The following is a 20580-nucleotide window of genomic DNA, read 5'->3' as shown; positions in this document are numbered from 1 at the left end:
ACACACCGACATTGGTTCAGGCTCTTCGGGAGCCAAACCAGAGTCGGCTACCCCCGGGCCACTTCCGACCTCCCCCTCTCTGGGTACCTGTGTCTTGCTGGCTTCTTCTGGTGGGTCCCAGACCATGGGTTCCTCAGGATACCAGGCACAGGGAAGCTCAGGCAGATCCTCAGGATACCGGGCACAGGGCAGGCTCGGCCAGTCCTCCTCAGGATACCGGGCACGGGAAAGCTCAGGCTGGGCGGGAGCTTGGCCAGCCGCATCTGGTCTCTTCGGCAGCCGGCCTCCAAGTGAGCGCCGGGGCTGTGCTTTTATACTTCCTGTCCTGCCCCTTGACTTCCAGGGGGCGGGAACGGGTGGTGGTGGCGGCTCCACCCACGTTGGAGGCTGCAGGGGCTCGGCCCTCTCAGGCGCATCTGGGAGCCAGGGCACCTCACTACAGTCGTCCTCGAGTCCTTAAGGCTATGCAGGCAAGAGTCAGTCTGCTCTGCAAAGAGGCCTTCCCCGTGAAGGGGCAGGTCCTGCAGCATCTGATAAACTGCAGGGGGCAGGCCAGAGGTTTGCAGTCAGGAGGTGTGCCTCATGGCAATCCTGGAGGAAGAGGTACACGCAGCTGAGTCTGCAGTGTCCAGTGAGGCCTGAAAAGAGGTCCGTGCCACCATCTTGCCCTCGTCAACAAGGGTCCCAAACTCCTCCCTGGACTCAGGAGGCACAAGCTCCTTGAACTTCAGCATGGAGTTCCAGGAGTTAAAGATGTAGCAGCTCAGGATTGCCTGCTGATGGGCAGTCTGGAGCTGGAGCCCACCCTGCGGCCAAACAAGTCCAGCCCCTTGGCATCCTTCGACTTGAGCACTGGGGGTGGCTGCTCATGCCTCTACTTCTCATTCACAGCTGCAACCAACAGCGAGCAGGGCTGTGGGTGCATGAACAAATAGTTGTACCCCTTCGAGAGGACAAAGTATTTATGTTTGACTCCTTTGGCCGTAGGCAGGATGGAGGCCGGGGTCTGCCAGATGGTTTTGGCATTGGTCTGGATGGTCTTGATGAGGGGCAGGGCCACGCTTGACGGACCTTCCAGGGCCAAATGTCCACCACTGGATCCTCCGATTCCACCAACTCCTCTGCCTGCAGACCCATGTTGTGTGCCACCTTGTGCCAGAGGTCCTGATGAGCATGGATATCTATGGAGGGTGGCCTGGAGACAGAGGTGCCCACCCTAGCCTCATCAGGGGAGGAGGACAAAGAGGCCACGGGAGGGAGGTGGGGGAGAGGGTCATCCTGACCCCCCGTGCCACGCGGGCTCGATGCCCTGTGTCACTGAGCCTGGGTCCAGGCTCAGGAACCTGGGGGGAGGGAGTCCCAAGGTGGGGAGGGGGCACAACACCTTATTCACATCCCCAAGAGTGAGCCAACTGACAGAGGCTTCTGGCACCTGTGGTTCAGAGGTGGCCAGCGAGGAAGCACCAAACTGTGCACCCTGGGTCTGGTGGTATGCCCATGGGGTCCCAAACGGCCTCTGTGTGGGTCCCTGCCCATGTGCCTGGCATGGTCCTACCCCCGCTTCAGGGCAGCTATAGTCCAACTAGCAGCAGTATGGGTCTGAAAACTGTGATCTTGTCTCTGAAGCTGAGGAACGAGATCCGGACTCTGAGGGCCAGGGCGGTGCCGAGCAGATCTGTGCTGGGCAGCGGCACTGAGGAGAAGGAGAGCGGCGTGAGTCTGGAGAGCAGTGCTGAGACCTGGAGCAGTATGGTGGCCTGGAGCCACGCCAGGATGAACGGCGCCATGATCGGTGCTGGGTCCGGCGACCAGCAAGCGGAGCAGCACTGTGATCAGGAGCATCAATGTGAACTGTAGTAGTGCCGCGAATATGACTGGCGTCATGAGTACAACGGGTGCTGCGATGGAGAGTGGTGCCAGGGCTCAACCACCAGAGCCAACAGTCAGATCAACACTAGATTGCCTCAAGACGGTGCCAGTTCCTAGGGCACCGGCAGCTTGGCGTAGAGCAGAGGGACCCCCAAGCCTTCATGGTGATGAGGTCCTTTTGCAGCCGCAAAGGTGTCCGGAGTGTAAGGCAACTGGACATCTACAACGCTGCGGGTTGAGGAGTTGAACAGCACCGGACTGAATGGTTCCCATAGTGGGACTGAAATCGATGGTGCCACGTCCCCGACCTCCACTCCCGGGAGCTCTCCTCTGGGATGCACCACAGTGGCTGGCTCCAGGTGAGTGGGTCTCTGTGCAGGAGAGCCACCCGTCTCCGACTTTCGGGGCCACTTTGGTGCCAGGGAGTGGGAGAGGTGCCGAGTCGATGTTGCCGGCTTCGGTCCCAGGGAGTGGCGGTGCCACGGGTCTCGGCCAAAATCCAACCACAGTGCTGCCTCCACTACCGCCGCCAGGACGCTGCGTACCGAATAACTCAGTGCCGGGTCCTTCCATGTCGGAGGAGGCTGGGGCCTAAGTGCTGCCTCCATAAGGAGCTGCTTCAGGAGAATCCAGCTCCTTTTTAGTCTGAGGACGAATTCCCTTGCAGATCCTGCACTTCTCAGGTTGGTGAGCCTCCACCAGACACTTTTAGACAAGAGTGATGCTGGCATGGGCTTGGAGCAGGACCTGCAGGGCTTGAATCCCAGGGACTTGGGTGAAGCCCCCAAGAAGAACAGTCAGGGTGGAGGGTATCCCCCAACCCAACTGCCACTAACTAAAACAAAAACAACCAACAACTATCTACTAAAGCTAGGAAAACGTGGAGAACTTGCAGAGCAAGATGCCAGAGTTCCAACGACTGTCACGGGCGGTAAGAAGGAACTGAGGGGGCCCTGGGTCGGCAGGATCATATATTGAGCGCCATGTAGGTGCCACTCCAGGGGGCTTCACAGCCAACCTGACGGATGCTGTGAGGGGAAAATCTTTCTGATGGCTGTGCATGCGGCACGCACACAGCTAATTGTAATCGATATGAGCAAGCACTCGAAGAAGAAATAAAAGTTCCAGTGGCAGCATATGATATAGCGTTATGTATACCACTCCAGGCGACCTCCAGGTTGTCTGAGAGGGTACCAAGGTTACACATATCATCTTCAATGGCCTGTGCATATTTCACAGCTTCAACAGAATCTTCAGAAAGATGCCAGACACTGTACTGTTGGTGGATGTCTGACTCATGAGGAGTTGGAAGATGCAGTGAGAGCCGAGCGGCGTTTGAATCGGTCGACAGTTCAGCACTTTGTCTTGTGCAAGTTGGTGTTCCAGATATTTGGCTAAATCTGGTGCGTGATCTTCACACTAGTACCGGTGTAAGAATGCAGATTGGTTTTCGGTTTTTGTCATATTTCTACACAACCTCAATGCATTCTCACACTGGCAATATTCCGTCAACTGGATATTAGGACTTGCTGCTCCACACGTCGGAATCAAGGTTGGTCAAAAAGTGTTTGCTGACCTAGACTATGCAATGTTTCCTTGCTTGTGGAGAAGTCACAATTTGTCCTGCCCTGCCATAGGGGAGAACATCACGGCAGAAAACCAAGGCCCAGTACTTCAGAGCAGAACCCCCAGTGCAGGTGGGGTCGAATACTGTGGAAAGCTCACCTACCTAAGCTGCAAGTAAAGTTCAAATGGTTGCAGCAAGCTGGATGTTCTTTTATTAATAGGTCTTGACACCTCCTGCCTGAAGTCTATGTCTTGCTGATAGACACACAAACAACTTTAGCTGATGCAAAGTTCAGGATCTATAAAACCTGTGCATTACCTGTACTACTTTATATTTTGGTTAAAAATAGATCTGAAAAAAGCAGTTCAGTAGCTCAGCTGAACGAAGGCCACAAACTCATTTCGTAATGGCTACCAAACAGCAGTAACTTTGGGTTGCTGCTGAACTGGCAATTTGGGGCCCAATTCTGCAAGGTATTGAGTGACCTAACGTGACTATAGTGGGAGCTGAGGGTGTGCTGAACTTTGTAGGGCAGCGTTCTGAGAGGTGAAAGGCTCCGTATCTCATTACCTGTCTCCATCTCAGCTGCTTTTCTTCAGTCTGGACACCAGATACCAAAGTTATTGCTTTGTCTTATGGATCAATTTCTGTCCTTCAGGCTGTGCTCTACTATAGATATTTTATTCCCTTTAGATTCCCTTTAATATCTCCAGTCCTGGTGACTGACTGTATTTAAGTTTCTGATGTTGTTTCGTAATGTCATCCTTTGAAACATCAGTCTCTCTTAAGTGACCTCAAGTCTGTGGCAGGAATTTATAGGCAGACGGTGAAAAATTACAAAAGACCTTACACTTGCTGGTTATGTAGCAAAAGAAAATAGAAAGCTCTAGAATACAGGGTGAGTGTTCTGGGAAAGTCATGTCTGAGTTAAATAGTATGTATACTGGGCCTCTTGCAGGGGGAAGAAACTCATATGTCATCTATTAGATGAGTGAAACACAAAGGTGCTGGGCCTCAGCACAGCTGTATAATAATTGTAGAGTAGGTTTCTGGGAGATAGCCTACAGCTTTACTATTTGTCATGTTACCTGAAGTTGCAGTTAAGTTTTATGTTCTCTAGGATTTACTACCATTAAACTATTCCACACAGGAATACAAGTTAGCCCTTTACCCCAAAAAGCAGTTGGACTGGAGCTTTTATAACTTGAAAAAAGCTTTAAGTTTGCATGTTACAAAGTTCTTGGTATAGTGTAATGATACATTTGCCTATTTCCTTTGTGTGCGCATATTTAGCTGCTTCTGCAGATTTGACTGATGTACTCTAAGTATTTATTGTATATTAACTATCTTTTAATGCCATTTGTTTTTCTGGTTACAAAGTCAAACATTCAGCATAAATCTGGCATTTCCTAACTTTTAAGTCTCCCCTTGTGTACTTATTGAAGCAGGGGTCCTGTAGGAAAAACAGCATGTGATCATGCACTTAAAGACTTTACCATAATACAACATAACACAAGAACTAGGGGTCACCAAATGAAATTAATAGGCAGCAGGTTTAAAACAAATAAAAGGAAGTATTTCTTCACACAAAGCACAGCCAACCTGTGGAACTCTTTGGCAGAGGATGTTGTGAAGACCAAGATCATAACAGGGTTCAAAAAGGAACTAGATAAATTCAAGGAGGGTAGGTCCATCAATGGCTATTAGCCAGGGTAGGCAGGGATAGTGTCCCTAGCCTCTGTTTGCCAGAGTTGGGAATGAGTGACAGGGGATGGATCACTTGGTGATTACCTGTTCTGTTCATTACCTCTGGGGCACCTGGCATTGGCCCCTGTCGGAAGACAGGATACTGGGCTAGATGGACCTTTGGCCCCACTGAGTCAGACCATTCTTATGTACCATAATTAATAGGAACCTGGGAGCCAAACAGAAGTTGCTCAGGCAGCCCTAAATTTGCCTAACCTGCAAGTGCCAGACTTTGCAACATAAACCATTTTTAAATGTAGCTTTTTTAAAAAGGAAAAAAGTAAAAACATTTTTATGTGTAACTGTAAGAACTCTTACACCCTTCATTCCTGCATCATTCTGATCATTTGAACCCTGAACTTTCGGCAATGCAAAACAAACTACCATCTGAGCTACAGGACTAACCACATTAGCTGGCTGCAGAAGAAGGCTGTTATCCTAGAGGAGGAGTGGGCCACTGGAACTATGTGCTGGACCCCTGGAAGTGCTTGAGGACCCTGACTTAGATTTCTCTGTCCCCTCCACCTTGGGAGGTGTAGCAAGCTCCCCAGAAATGGGATGAGATGCTGCAGTCATATGCTGGGTCTATTTGGCTAAGGGCACGGGGGAAGCCCCATCTAAGCTCTTCCCCAAAACCCCACTGCATAAGCTACTCTGGCAGTTCCCAGCGTACCCAGTTGTGTGCGCTGTGAGATGGACTGGGCTCTGAAAACTTTCAAATTCAGTTATTATTTTGACAATCCACCAACATTTTCCTGAAGAATTCAAGAGAGAGAAGGGAAATGGCAATTTTAAACCATTTATAACTCCACCAAACCTGAATGGAATTTCATGGGACAAGTAAAAGGCACATCTCTAATCCCAGCGGTTTTCTCTGCCAAATTTAAATACCCGGAGGTGTTACAGCTTCTCAAAGCAACCAAACAAACTGGCAAGAATCTGCTACAATAGAAAAAGTGTTAGGCAGCTTAAATAGAGGGGTTATTACCAGCTTCCATTAAAATAATTTCATTCTCTGACGTGCGTTATTTCTTGGATTTTCTGTAAAACGAACAAACAAAACCCCATGGACTTGAATTGAACTGAAATAGCACTAAACCTTTCCCTGACTCAGTGTTGCTCATTACACAGTAATAACATAAAACATGTTCTCACCACCCTGCTGGCCCCTAAGGATCCAATGATCATTCCTTCTGTAAACTGTGAATTCCACCATCCTACTGGTCTGGGCCAGAAGTTCCTTTGCAGCCTGTTAATGCTGTTCTCTCCATTGCTGATCTCCATGATGGCAATAGAACACAGCAGCCTTCTTTGAAGTATAAACATTCTACTGGAAGAGAGCCATTTCAAAGGGGATGTATATGGGATAATACTGGAGAGGGATTTTACCTAATGCATCGTGTGTGCAAAGTGGTTAAAGAAAGAGAAGGGTCAGTTAAGCGAGGCCTTCCTTCCATCCAACTATAGTAAAAGGACCCCGATTGTCATTTAATTACATTTTCTTAGTACTGTGCAATTCTTATTTTGGCCAAATCTGTTTCCATCAGTTTAAATGAAATTAGGGATTGATCCTGTTAATCAAATGTCTTGTGAAGATGCAGGTCACAGCTTGTGCTTATAATGTCCATAACAGTGATTGATTGCAACTAAAACTTGCATTATTCAATCACCTTTATCATCGGCATATGCATTTTAATTTGCCTTCCCCCACTCTCCGTCCTTTTCTCATTTAAAATTTTTGCATCCTCTATAAATTAAATGGCAACTTTCTATAGGCAATGACTGAACTACAATACCAGCCTAAAGAGACCAACATTGATCAGAATAAAGGATGAAAACTGTTACTTTATTTTTATACTAATGACTTGGTTCCAGAGGTTTATAATAAGCTAAATGGCTGATCAAATTAGGCAGTGACTGAATTATTATTGCAATACAGCTGCAGAAAATCACTATTAACACTTCTTCCAACACACCTATGTCAGTGTTAGGGTTTCTCAGTACTCAGGCCTCTTGAGCTACTCTCCTTGAAGATGCTGATCTAGAATAGTTTTCATAATTACATCTGCAAGCAAGTCTCTTCCAGCCAGGAACTCTATGAACAGGTGAATACATTTTATACACACTGATATATGTATTCAGTTGAGACATAGCTTTTATGTTTTCATATATGATCCGATGGGTCTAATTTTGCCTTTCCACATGACTGACCCCAAAACAGAGCTACATACAAGCAGTGTTACTGTGCACCCATAATCTTACTGGTAATACTCTGCATAGCCTTCCAAATGATCTGTTTCCATTAATTGGTAAGGTAATAGTTAGTTGTGTTGACTATGTCCTATGAGGCCCTTTGTCTTAGTTTTGGATTGTCCCTGACAGCTCCTTTCTTTTAGATGTAACTGAATGAGGGCAGAAAACATCCACCCCACACACTCCCATTGCTCTTGGTTTTAACAGTGTGCACATATGCAAGCTGGAATGTAGCTTTGTATGTTAGGTACATCCTGCTACAGTACTCTCATTGAGACTGAAGTGCAGCACTGACATTTCTAGGTTTAACAGGTTCTGGATTTAGGCACAGCAAATACACTGAAAATTGCAATTAAAACTTAAAAGGACAGTCAAGTACTTTATAGTTAGTTTTTTTAAATCCTCTAACATTTGTGATACTCTTTTAGAAAAATACCATTTCCCTCTAATTGTGGAAAGCATAATGTTTTCACTGTCTCTTAGACCACATGCCATATCTGATCTGCCAAGTTTGCTTCCCTGTTGTTTATAAGCATAATTGAGACTATGACTAATGAAATAAGCAGAGTTCTAGAAATGCAATATTCCATTAAGAACAGACATAAACCCAAGGTATTTTACAGTAGTAGTATTATTTGCTAACTGTATAACTCTAGAAAGTAGCAAAAGATATATAAACATGAGTCTGGGAAAACCAAAGGATTATACAAATGCATATAAAGTAATGTAGTAACTTCAATCTTTACATTTGTTTAAATTATTTACAGTTCCCTCCAATACAGTTACTTACTTGGTCACATACACGTGACCTGAGTGGCTCCATCTTCCTGCTCGAACTGTCCATCATCCATTTCCCTTAACACACTATCGCAGCTATTGAATCCTGAGAAGCTTTCATATTGGGCAGATCCCTCCTTGATCCAACATCGTTTAGAAGGAGACAGATGAAACTCATCAGGTGGATGCCCACTTTCTGCAGGGTGAGACGTAGCTGTGTCTAAACCAATACTTCTGCTAGAGACTTTGCCTTTCTCGTCACTTCTGAGCTGCTTTGTGGATTTTTTCTGAAACACAAGAGATGTTTGAGCACTGAGTTAAACAGAACAGGCAAAAAAAGGAGTTAGAACCTAGATTTTGGAATAAACAGCTAAAAGCATTAAAAAGGTTCCACACCTAAAACATATGAATTTAATTTAAGGAGTAGTTATAGAGGAGACTTATGGGACACCACAGGAATTTTTTGCTTGTTCCAGAATATAGCTGCCCTACATTACAAACTCCTTTGGAATATAGAAATGATAAATAAAGAATAAAACTTAAGAAATAATTTATTCAGTTTGAGAAATAAGCAAGTAATTGCCTCAGATCAAAAGACAAGGAAAGACACTTTATAGGACCAAGGTTAGAGCAAGCACAGGACCCATGTTAACAGAAAGTAGCTGTTATATTATTTAGCACTTATATAGCACTTTACATTCAAAGCCATTTACAAACATTAACCAACTATTTCTCACTTCACTCCTGTGAATAGGCATAATTATTTCCATTTTGTAGGTGAGGAAACTGAGGCATGGATAGGTTAAATGAGTTGGCCAAGGTCACACAAAATCAGTGTCAGAGCCAAGATGAGAACACAGGAGTTCCTGACCCCTTGTGCCATTCTTAGACCATTACACAGCATTAACTCTCTCTTATACAGTTTGAACTTTTTCCTGCACCCCTTCTGAAACTATTAAATAATGTCCCTTTGGATAAAGGAAAGGGATGTGGAGGTGATTGATACATGACAGACTGCACATTAAGACTAAAGGGAAGTAGTGGCCCCTGGAGAAAGAGAAGGGAAATAATTTTGTTTGGCTGCCTCAGTGAGGTGTGGTGAGGCCCGCACAAAAGGAAGGAAGAAAGTCTAATAAAATTTTGTGCATGGGTCAGTTTCAGAGCTTTATCATTCAGGGTTGCTTTTCTGACTTAGTTGCATTGCCCTCTGAACCATTTGTTGAGAGAAACAAATGTTATAACTACCATTAGATGAAAAACATTAAAATATGATCCTGTAATCCACGAGGCCATTGAAAAGTAAGGAAACCATGTGCCAGACAAAATTCTACCATCCCATCATAAAGCCTGAAGTGGAGGAGAGAGGAAATGGACTGTTCCTAATTAATGCTTTCTTCATGGGGGTTTGTGGGGCCACAGAACAAGTTTGGGGCATTTTCTGCTTGCTGCTGAGAAAAGTAAGCTGCATATACCAGCTGCTACCTGGGGTCAGGCTTCCACACCCTGTGCAGTAGAAGGCAGGATAAGGGCTGATATTTACAGTATTGCCAACTCTCATGATTTATATTATGAATGCTGTGATATTTGGTGTTTTTCTTAAAGTCCCTGCTGCTAGAATCATGTTATTACCTGGCAATCTCAACTTCCTTAGAAAATAAAAATAAAGTGCATTTCTAGCTCTTATAGTTGCAAAGAAAAGCTTAAGATTTGTGAAGCCTAAAGACTCCACTATGAGAAAGCAAATAAAAAGAACCTCAAAATTACTGATTTTAAAATCTCATGATGTTTAAGCCAATCTCATGGTTTCTGGGAGCTTGACTCATTATATTTAAATGTTGGGATAGGCAATACTAAGGCTATTTATTTACTTTGTGTCATTCAACCAGTTAGACTGAGGTAACCTACTCAGTTTCACTTTCTGACTCTCATGTGCTGCAATGTTTGAGCTGCAAATGCTTTAGGGGAATGTTTTTAGACCCAAACAAACAACGGTTTCCATCAGAATTTTATTTTTAAACAAGAAACAATTCTCTTGTTTTTATAAAACCTACATTTTGGGCCTAAAGAGGTTTCTTAAAAACAACAGCTTCAACATAACGCAAACTTCACAACAGCCATCAGAAAAGAGACTATAGTCAAGAATAAAATACAAGTCAAAGTGTAATCCTCAGTACCATGGAGGTCACCTAGGTCTCCCTAAGCAAAAAGAAACACTAATTTGCCAACATTTAATACCTCACGTATATCAGATCCCATGCAGGGATCATCTTAACGAGAATTTATTCATTAAGGGTTTCTAGGGCAGAAGTTAAAAATGGAGAATGCTTCAGATCTGAGTTTAGACATGAAATCTATCTGCGCAGTACACAGCTTGTGAGACAGACTACATTAGTCAGGCAGAATTAGTAAGCATATGGATTTCATCCATTAAATGGAGGTATATAGAGGTAAGAATTGTTTGGTTGCTAAACCATGGCCATTTTGTTGAAATGACTTATCCTTTATAACATTTTGTTTCTTTAGGCAAGTTTAAGGTTTAGACAAAAATCATGTTATAAATGGAAAAAACAGGAAAAGTTTAAAAAATGCTATTCAGCTCCAGACTGAACCACTTACTCATTCCACACTGAAATGACCTCAGTGCATTATTTCCTGCTAGAGAAACAAAACATTCATCAGTGCTAGAAAGGGCATGTGTATTTAGATACTGAGTTCTTTTATGTTTTAAATACACTGGTCCCATATGACAGTAGGTAGATATACATCAACTATTCCTTATTTACAGACTTCCTGTACATTAATATTTAAGTCAAGGCATTCAGATTTCAAGGAAATAAAAGAATGGCTACAGCACACCCTATCCTTATGGGTTTTTAACTCAAAGGATGTAATGGTCATCCAACTGCTGATCGTCACAAGATTAGGTGAAACAGAGAATTTAAACGGGTGGGTACAAATGTCTCCTGTCTTGAACTTCAAGCATTCTTACAAGATTGATCAGTCACTCAGATGGATTATTTTTAACAAACTATAGTTTACTTGGATTTTAAACCTCTCACTGTGGGAACCTGTCTTAATTGTTCTGTAATTGCTTTATAGGTGGTGGTGGAGATAATAATTAATAATTAGTAGTAGAGTGTGTGGTGCATTACAGATATACAGGAAGACAAGGTCCCTGAGAGGAGATTTAAAATCCAGATTATACATAATACAGAAAAAAAAAACACAGGGAAAGGAAAACATCAGAAAAGTCACATAGTTTGGTCTGTTAACAGCTAAAACTGATTTGGAACTAACAAGATGTCATTTAAAAAATTTAATGAGATAAATCATTAAGAGTTTAATGTCAGGCATGAAAAGAGTAAATAACAGGATTTGAAGAGTATAACTGAGGACAGTTGGTGTCCTGGACAGGGCCGGCTCCAGGCACCAGCATCCCAAGCAGGTGCTTGGGGCGGCAATCTGCAAGGGGCGGCAATCTGCGTGTGTTTGCCCCCAAGCAGCGCACCGAATTGCCACCGCAGATGGCGGGGGCAGTCCGTGTGCCGTTAGGACAGCACACGCGTTTCCGTGGCGGCGGAAATTCAGAGGCAGCTTTTGTCTTCAGCTGGAAGACAGAAGCTGCGCTGCCGTGGACAGCTGAACATAGAAGCTGCCGCCGAATTGCTGCCACCGCAGAAACGCACGTGCCGCCCATAAAGCACACGGACTGCCCTTGCCATCCACGGCGGCAATTCGGCACGCTGCTTGGGGTGGCAAAAACAGTAGAGCCGGCCCTGTTCCTGGAGGAAGGAAACTGTTCCAGGCGAAGGGGCAGTGTGAAAAAGTTGCAAAGCAACAAGCTGGAGACAAAAGACAAAGGGTGCATTAAAACCTGAGGTGCTGGCAAAATCTAAGAGGAGGAATAGGTTGAAGCTTGCTGAGATGTAGGCAAAGGGGCAGTGTGAAAAAGTTGCAAAGCAACAAGCTGGAGACAAAAGACAAAGGGTACATTAAAACCCGAGGTGCTGGCAAAATCTAAGAGGAGGAATAGGTTGAAGCTTGCTGAGATGTAGGCAAGGGCAACAGCACAGAAAATCTTGAAGGCAAGGAGTTCATACTTTGAGTAAAGAGACAAGAAAGCAGTGAAAGGATTAAAAAATGCAAGTATGTGGATGAAGAGAACGTCACATGACTGGAGATAATAATTTGAGCTGTATATATTTATTAGATTGGAAAGGGAGAGACAAGAGGCAGGAAAGTCAGGAGAGAGGAGGAAGAAGGGGAGGTGAATTAATACCTTTTTTTATTGGACCAACTTCGGTTGGTGAGAGAGACAAGCTTTTGAGTTTACACAGAGCTCTTCTTCAGATCTGGGAGGACGTCTGAGAGGAGGAAGTTATGCTAGTCTAGGCAAGAGATGATCTGGGCATGAACCAGGAACAGAGAAGGAGTGGGAGATTAGTACAGGATGTGGTGACAGCTTGAATGTGAGGAGAGAAGGACAGGGAGGGTTCAAATATGACTTCAAGGTGGTGAGCCTGAGATTCTGGGAGGCTAATGGAGTTGTCAACACAGACGGACAAAGGGAAGATGTCATTATATCACACAGTACTATTACAAAAATGTTTATCTGTGAAGTTGCTAATTTGGGTCTGGATACAGAGGAACATACCTGCAGTGTCTTATAAGAGTTTGTCCTGCCTTCCCTGGTGGGGCTGTGTGGATGGTAGAATTTACTACACTACCTATCTGCAACTGCTTGTGCAACTCTGGCCCTTGACTGCATGTGGTTATTACCACCAGCTCTATAATGCTCAATGTGCCTTTTATAGTGTTGCTACAAGGACGGAGTTCCCCAAATGGAACAGGGAGCAGCTGAAGTTCAGCTGCTGCAGGGGCTATTTTTGGGCCTTTTATTGTTACCACATTTTTTTCATGTGGTAACATATGTCCTGTCACACAGCTCACCTAAAGATGATGCTATCACTTGCTTATTCTTCTCAATGAGTTTTGAGATCAGAATGAAGTTTTCTTTATGAGGTGGAATACTGGCAGAATTGGTATGGTTGCAGTGCATTGAAGGACTTGCCAAAGTTCTTGGAAGAACAGCTACAGGATATCCTACCAGAGAAGTGATTAATTCTGGAAACAATATTTCAGTCTAAATAACAGATTTTAGGCTATATATGAGATATTGTTTTCATCCAGGTACTGCTTCACCTACTAACTAACTGCATTGCTAGAGAAAAATTGAGATAAAATGCAAACCAGTCAAAAAGGGGAAAAACAAAATGAAACTAAACTAAAAAACCCCAACGTGACATTACTGAGACAACTTCTAATATCCTCTAGAAACCTGCATCTAACTTTCTATAGTTAAGGCTCATTCTATCATTCTTTATTCCCTAATTTCAAATCCTAGTTTGCTTCTGTATGAAACTAAAAATCATTACTTAAAACTGTTGATGCAGAAGGTTAATCAACAGCCACCAATCACTGTCCATATTCAACTACAGTATCTGCTTATACTGATTTAGTAAGAACATAATCCTTACTCACCTCTGGAGTCTGGGTAGTTGAATTCCACATAACAGGTCTCTGAAGGAAAACAACTTGCTTTGTGGCCAGATTTCCTTCACTGCAAGTTTAAAGCAGATAATTTGAGTGTTTTAGAGGCAATAACATTTATTTGTAGCTTGCTTTTGATTATCTAGACTTTCAGGGTACATTTTATCATGCACACACAACATATGTTATAGGAGTTGGTAGTCTCACCTATAATTAAGGTTGCCTAACAGTTTCTTGTATAGGCCCTGTTTTCAGTTGCTTTTAATTTTGACAAACTTTAAACATTTGGGCTGAAATTTTCCATGCCAGTGCTTGTCTTGGCCTGAAGTTTTTTGGAAAGTTTTAGATAAAATTATTCAGCCATTTTTGAGGCAGACATTAGGGAAAATGTTGTCTTGCCCATGTTAAAAAATTCTTACAAACCCTTTTACTGAGAAGCTGTAGTGATGCCATAGGTTGGAGCAGGGACTTCAAATTTAGCTGACGAGGGTGGAAAAATGGGGTGTCCTTGTGGCAGGAATGTTCCTTTTATTGCCCCATGAAAATTTAAGATATAAACCTCTGAAAGGTGCAGCTCATACATGCTGAATAGAGACTTGTTAGAGTTTGTCAATATCATTTGCCAAAAATTCTGTCTGCTCCTAGCATTCCCCATACTCTCACAGCTCCTGTATATCGACTGTAATGAGCATGCTCCTTCTCTACAGAACAACCGAGCATGCTCTATCCCATGGTTTGTACAATGGGGAGGAGGACTTTTCCTGCAATTAATCACTGTTCCTGGCTGCTGGCGGCTGTTGTGGCACCAGGACTAACAGCAGAAAGATTCTCTCTCTCTCTCTCTCCATGCTCCAGCTGCTGGTGCTTAGGCAGTGAAGAGGAAGCTACCTGACCTGAAGAAATACAGAGAGGTAAGGAGCAAGTTGGGGCAGTGATGGACAGATGCAGAGGGGATCAGAGAAAGAGTGAGTAGTGGGAACAGGGGCAGGAAGGTCTGTAGGTCACTCTACCACACTCCCTCCAAAACCTGGAATCGAATCCAGGATTCCTAAGTCTCCACATTCCTCTGCTGTCAAATAGATGTTAAACACATTGGAAAAATCTGTGTCTCATCACCTTCTAGTGGCTGAGTCACATAGAGGATAATAGCCTACTACTGCTGCCAGTTTCACAGTTAGCTCATGTTGTAGAAGCCTGTATACTCAGACAACCTTAATTCTGGCATTTCCTAATTTTTTAGTACTTAGCTTTGCAACCTGAACATTCATATAGGTGTTTTTTTTGTATGCAACACACACAAATACACACACACATCTATGTAAATGCATTTTGTATGTGTGTGATTGTGAACACCTCTAATAAGTTTTCACCTCTGAGAATTCAGTAATTATTAACTTTGAATATTAAGACATTGCCATTTATTGTTTTTTCTCCCCTGTGACATTCCAAAACCAACTATTATCATGACACTTTAACCTTCCCAAAGATAGCTGGAGAACTTGATTCCATCTGAAACAATTTTCAGGAGTGCTCACTGGCTTAGTAGGCAGGGGCTGCTTTGTGACTGATGTTGGCTGAGCAACAATTTTTATTATGCATGAAGGTCTCTCTGGGCTTGTCTATACAGTGTGGTGGTGTACATCAGTGCACAATTCTAATGTGCTCCAAGGTGTTGTGCACTAAGTGGCCCGTGGAGACCTGCTGGTGTTCACTAAAAATTCCCTAGTGTGCATTAGTGTAATACTGTTTGAAATGGGTCTATATTAACAAACTAGGGAATTTTTAGTGTGTGCCAGTAGGGTCTACACAGGTCAGTTAATGAGCCACATGTTGGTGTGCATTAGAATTCACGCCCCATTGATGTGCACTACTGCGCCATGTAGACAAGTCCTAATGTATTTGCTACTGTGTACTACCAAGTTCTTACATGGAACAACAAAAAGTATTAAAAGAATCACCAGCATTTTCTAAGATATATAGTGAGCACCCAACTTAGACTAGCATTAGTAACTGATGCAATTAATTTATACATAACTCAGTATTTTTAAAGATGGCAGCTGATAATGGGATTGACTCTAATCACCTTTTAGCATGACCATAATTCCCAGAGGTAAGATGAAAAGAAGGATATTTCTCATTCAGGATAGAGTTTATTTAAAATTGCTTTGACAGAAGAGCAATTTTATGCTTTCAGGAGGAGGTGTTAACAAAAACACTACATTGCCGTTTTCAGAGCACTGTTCAATAAACGTTTGAACTTGAATTTACTTAAAACATCCGAGGTTTAATTCCAACAGTATCTTTCTTCATGATGAGCTAAGACATGCCATTATACTATTTGTATATTATTCAGAACTCCTTTGATTGAAAGAAATCAGACAGTTATACTTATTCAGCATTCTTTCTTCATTATAAGCATTTTTCTTTGCCTACATATTGTATATACGCCAGACTGCTGTTTCACTACATGCAGAAAACAATTAGCTCAGATATTTGTAAAAGAAGTAAATGCCATGTATTTTCTGTTATTCCATAGTCTGATTATTATACACTGGATCAAATAATTGTGTTCTCAGCTACACTAGTGTAAATTTCAGTTACAGTGGAAACAACAAGGAGTCTGGTGGCACCTTAAAGACTCCTTGTTGTTTTTGCGGATACAGACTAACACGGCTACCTCCTGATACTTGACACAATTACAATGGAGTAACTCCACTGCTTCAATGAAGAGCTCTCCATTCACATCAATGTAAGAACTGAGCCTTCCTATAGTTTAAAAAAACTGGACTCAAAAGAGGAAATTCATCCCTTCTCACTGTGTTTCTGCCTTCTCTTTATTCTTTAAAAGAGAAACGATCCTAATCATCAAGGGGCTGTGTCATAAACAGATAAGTAAGAGTTAATAGAACAGAAGTACTTCATATCTCTTTTGCCTGTAAAGGGTTAACAAGATCAGTGAGCCTGGCTGTCACCTGACCAGAGGACCAATCAGGGGACAGGATACTTTCAAATCTTGAGGGAGGGAAGTTTGTGTGTGTGCTGTTAGTGTTTGGTTGTTGTTCTCTCTGGGTTCTGAGAGTGACCAGACGTGCAACCAGGTTTCTCTCCAATCTCCCTGATACAGGTTCTTATATGTCCAGACTAGTAAGTACTAGGTGATAAGGCGAGTTAGGCTTATGTTTGTTTTCTTTATTTACACATGTGTATTTGGCTGGAAGGAGTTCAAATTTGTATTTTGCTGAAAGGATTTTAATTTGTACTTGTATACTTAGGCTGGGAGGGTATTCCCAGTGTCTATAGCTGAAAGACCCTGTACCTATTCCATTTTAAATTTACAAAGATAATTTTTACTGTTTTTCTTCCTTTAATTAAAAGCTTTTCTTGTTTAAGAACCTGATTGTTTTTTTTATTCTGGTGAGATCCCAGGGGACTGGGTCTGATCCACCAGGGAATTGGTGGGGCGAAAGGAGGGAAGGGGGAGAGAGAGGTTAATCTTCTCTCTGTGTTAGGATTACTTTCTCTGTCAGGGAGAGTCTGGGAGGGGGAAAGAGAAGGAGGGGGGAAGGTGGATTTTCCTCTCTGTTTTAAGATTCAAGGAGTTTGAATCACAGTGATCTTCCAGGGTAACCCAGGGAGGGGAAGTCTGGGAGAGGCAACAGTGAGGGAAAGGGTTTACTTTCCTTGTGTTAAGATCCAGAGGGACTGGGTTTTGGGGGTCCCCGGGCAAGGTATTGGATAGACCAGAGTGTACCAGGCACTGGAATTCCTGGTTGGTGGCAGCACTACAGGTTCTAAGCTGGTAATTGAGCTTAGAGGAATTCATGCTGGTACCCCATCTTTTGGACGCTAAGGTTCAGAGCGGGGAATTATACCATGACAGGCTGCACAAATCTCAAAATATAGTTGAACTCCACAGCCACCTGTGCACTCTGGAGCTCAGCTCTTCAGTGATACACTTACATGGTAGCATGCAGGAGAGAGATGAGAGTTTGTGATTAAGTACAGTGGGAATCTATGGATAAAAGTAGTAGCTGAAATCCAACTGAGCCTGGGTTACCTATACCCTGACTGTGGGTTGTGAGTGGAGAATTTTATCTTTTCTTTTGCATTTACTTGGGCTTTTCTTGGGAGAGTACAATTTCACCCACACTAAATGTTATGTGTGTATTTATTTTAACACCCCAGTGATTTTCAGGGCAATTTAACTTAATCTTAAAAAGTGTCTCAGCTTTGTAGTGAATTCACAGACCGCTTTTGTGGTTGACATTTATGATTTCTCTGTGGCACAGCAGAGTATCTTTGATGTGACGTTTGATTTAGCTGGGACAGCCCACTAGTTTCTAGGATTGCCTGCACCATGTAACATTTGAAATTATTTTCTATTTGGTCACATGCTGCCCAAATTGTCTAACTAGTACAATAGTGCACTGTTATCAGCCTGCCAAGATAAGCTGACTGTAATGAATCCTATGGCTCATGACTGTCAAGGGATGCTGAAAGTATGAGACACAGGTTACACAGTGTATCTTTTTTCCCCTCACATGTTCCTGAGATGTAAAAAAACATACTGGCTTTTATTTTTATGCACGCAGTTAAACATAAATGCAGAAGTAAAGAGAGCTGGATAGTAAATTCCACTTTAGAAATTGTTATACATTAGGAATTATGTACTATAATGTTTAAAGATATTCAAAATGATGAATCCATCTTACCGAAGGTTCCAAGTGTCAAGGTTTCTACTTTAGAACTATACTGCTATAGTGTTAACATTCAAGTTTCAATCTTTTTAATGTTGGTCTTGAAAGTCAATGGGACTTCCTTTCTTTCCCCTTCCTTTCTCTAACAAACGTATAGACAGACAGACACACAGTTAAAAACAAACATACTCCACTGTACACACTTCTCCCCCGGGGAGAGGATCAGAGAACAAACACGACAGATCTTAGTTACGTTGCTTAGTGCAATGCTGGAAAGTGCTCAGCTTCTGGGATGAATCTATATAGTATAGAACAGAATAGTGGTCCTAAGTCACTTAGGTGCTTTTGAAAATCCCACACTAAATGAATTTACTACTGATGAAAAGTGCCAGATGGACAGCCCTAGTCTGGGTGGCCTCTTTGAAATCACAGAACAGCTGCAGCATTAGCTTTCGGAATGCAACTTTCTCACAGTGCCCTGCCACTGTACATAACCCTACCCACAACGGGCTGCTTGTATGGAAGAGGACAGTTTCTGTCTCTGTGCCCCCTTTGCCGAAACTCTGCAGTGGAACCATGGCAAAGGCACATTGTTTAGGATCTTCTGTTTCCAATGAGTGATGGGGTGGACTTTGTATTTGGCCTTTAGAGCTGTTCCATTCTGTTGGTCTGCAGACTCAGTACTGTATTGGTTCATGTTCAGAAAGAAAGTTTTCACAACTATAAGAGCTAGCAACCTAATTTTGTAAAGCAATTAAAGCTTACATTTTGCAGAAATTGATAAGGGCACAAGATAAGTGCTGGTACCACCACGGAAAGGTCCATTTTGACGCAATCCAGGTCTTCAACAAATGTCCTCAGATTCTCTTTGTGGCTCTGTATCTGCTTGTAGTTTAATGAATAGAAAACACTGGAAATGGCATATTTTGCTGGCGGCTAAAAACTGTTTCTTGGTAGGAACTAGGGGGCAGTAACAGGGCAAGGTGTGAAGTTTGCACTGCTACGTCTGTGGATAAAAAGCGTCAATTCAGCAGCTATTAAAAGCTCTAAATCCACAATAAAATAATAATAATAATAATTAATAAATGGCTCATACCATTTCCTATGTGGGAAATACCTTCATAGGAGACTTTACATGGGGCAGGAAGAAAATAAATCACTATTTTTGGACTCACCAGATACCGAACAGTAACCATAATTATTTTTGCTGTATACAAATCCACTTCTGGATAACATGCAGTGAGGCATCTATGTGTATAAAGAAAATGTGCTGAAATATTTGGGAGGGAAGGTAACACAAGGACATAGTATTTTATCCCAAGCACGTGCCCCCCAGTAAAAGAAAGGTTGTCTAGCTGTTGAATATCACTTTAATGAGTAATTCTGGACTTTAAATAAATTTGTCCACTTTTAATAAAGCGAGATAAATGAGCTTCTGTTAAAAAAAATCAGCATTTCCTTTATTTAATGATGAAATCGCCACACTTTTTTTTTTTTTGAGGGGGAGAAGAGAGTAAAGGTCCCAGTTGTCTATGCCTAGGTGACTACTACTGGAAGATAAGTGGTAAGATAGAAGGACAGAATGTACAGCTTTATTTAAAATGGCCACTGCTAGATATTGGTGACTGTTTCACATACCCATAGTTTCGTCTTTGCACACTTTTCTTGGATGGGCAAAATAAGCAATCTTAACAGACTCTGTGTTGAGAAGTACAGCCCTCTAAAGGGGTTGAAACTGTCAAGTTTCCCCAACTTACTAATGCCTCTTGATCTGGAAGTTGCCTTGCTTCATGACCTCCTTGAATTAAGAGGAGAGTCAAATATTACAGACCTCTGGTGTGACCAACCAGTCTGTTTCTCGGGATCTTCATGCATCTTGGTTGGGGTTTGGTCTGAGAACTTCCTGGTTCTTACTCCCTGGAGTATGGAATAAGTATCTCCTCCCTTGGGAGAGTACGTATTTGCTGCAGTTGGGAGTGTGATTCCCAGCCCAGGTAGACAGACACATGCTAGCTGTACTAAAAAAATAGCAGTATGGATGTTGTGGCATGGACTAGCCCAGGGAGTCAGGTGGCCTTATACTTGGGTATAGACATGCTCTGAAAGGCCCCTACCCACACA

The 20580-nt window shown here is 42.9% G+C and overlaps 1 protein-coding gene across 3 annotated transcripts in view; it reads right to left on the bottom strand.

Annotated features, from left to right (window-relative positions):
* Positions 1–6866: 6866 nt before the first annotated feature.
* Positions 6867–20580, bottom strand: part of RFTN2 (raftlin family member 2) — a 56878-nt gene continuing 43164 nt past the window's right edge. For 2 of the 3 annotated variants that reach the window (XM_030580966.1, XM_030580968.1), the window contains exons 9-10: positions 13754–13832; positions 6867–8499 (exon numbers count right to left, since the gene is read on the bottom strand). In XM_030580966.1, coding sequence (XP_030436826.1) covers positions 8230–8499; positions 13754–13832 — 349 coding nt within the window. In that variant the 3' untranslated portion in view covers positions 6867–8229. Of the gene's footprint in view, positions 8500–13749; positions 13833–20580 lie in introns of all 3 variants that reach the window. The other variant, XM_030580969.1, reaches the window with a different exon arrangement.

The sequence above is a fragment of the Gopherus evgoodei genome, chromosome 11, assembly GCF_007399415.2.
Source record: "Gopherus evgoodei ecotype Sinaloan lineage chromosome 11, rGopEvg1_v1.p, whole genome shotgun sequence".
NCBI classification, from domain to species: domain Eukaryota; kingdom Metazoa; phylum Chordata; order Testudines; family Testudinidae; genus Gopherus; species Gopherus evgoodei.
The sequence above is the reverse complement of the archived record's forward strand: the minus strand, read 5'-3'. Positions and strand labels throughout refer to the sequence as shown.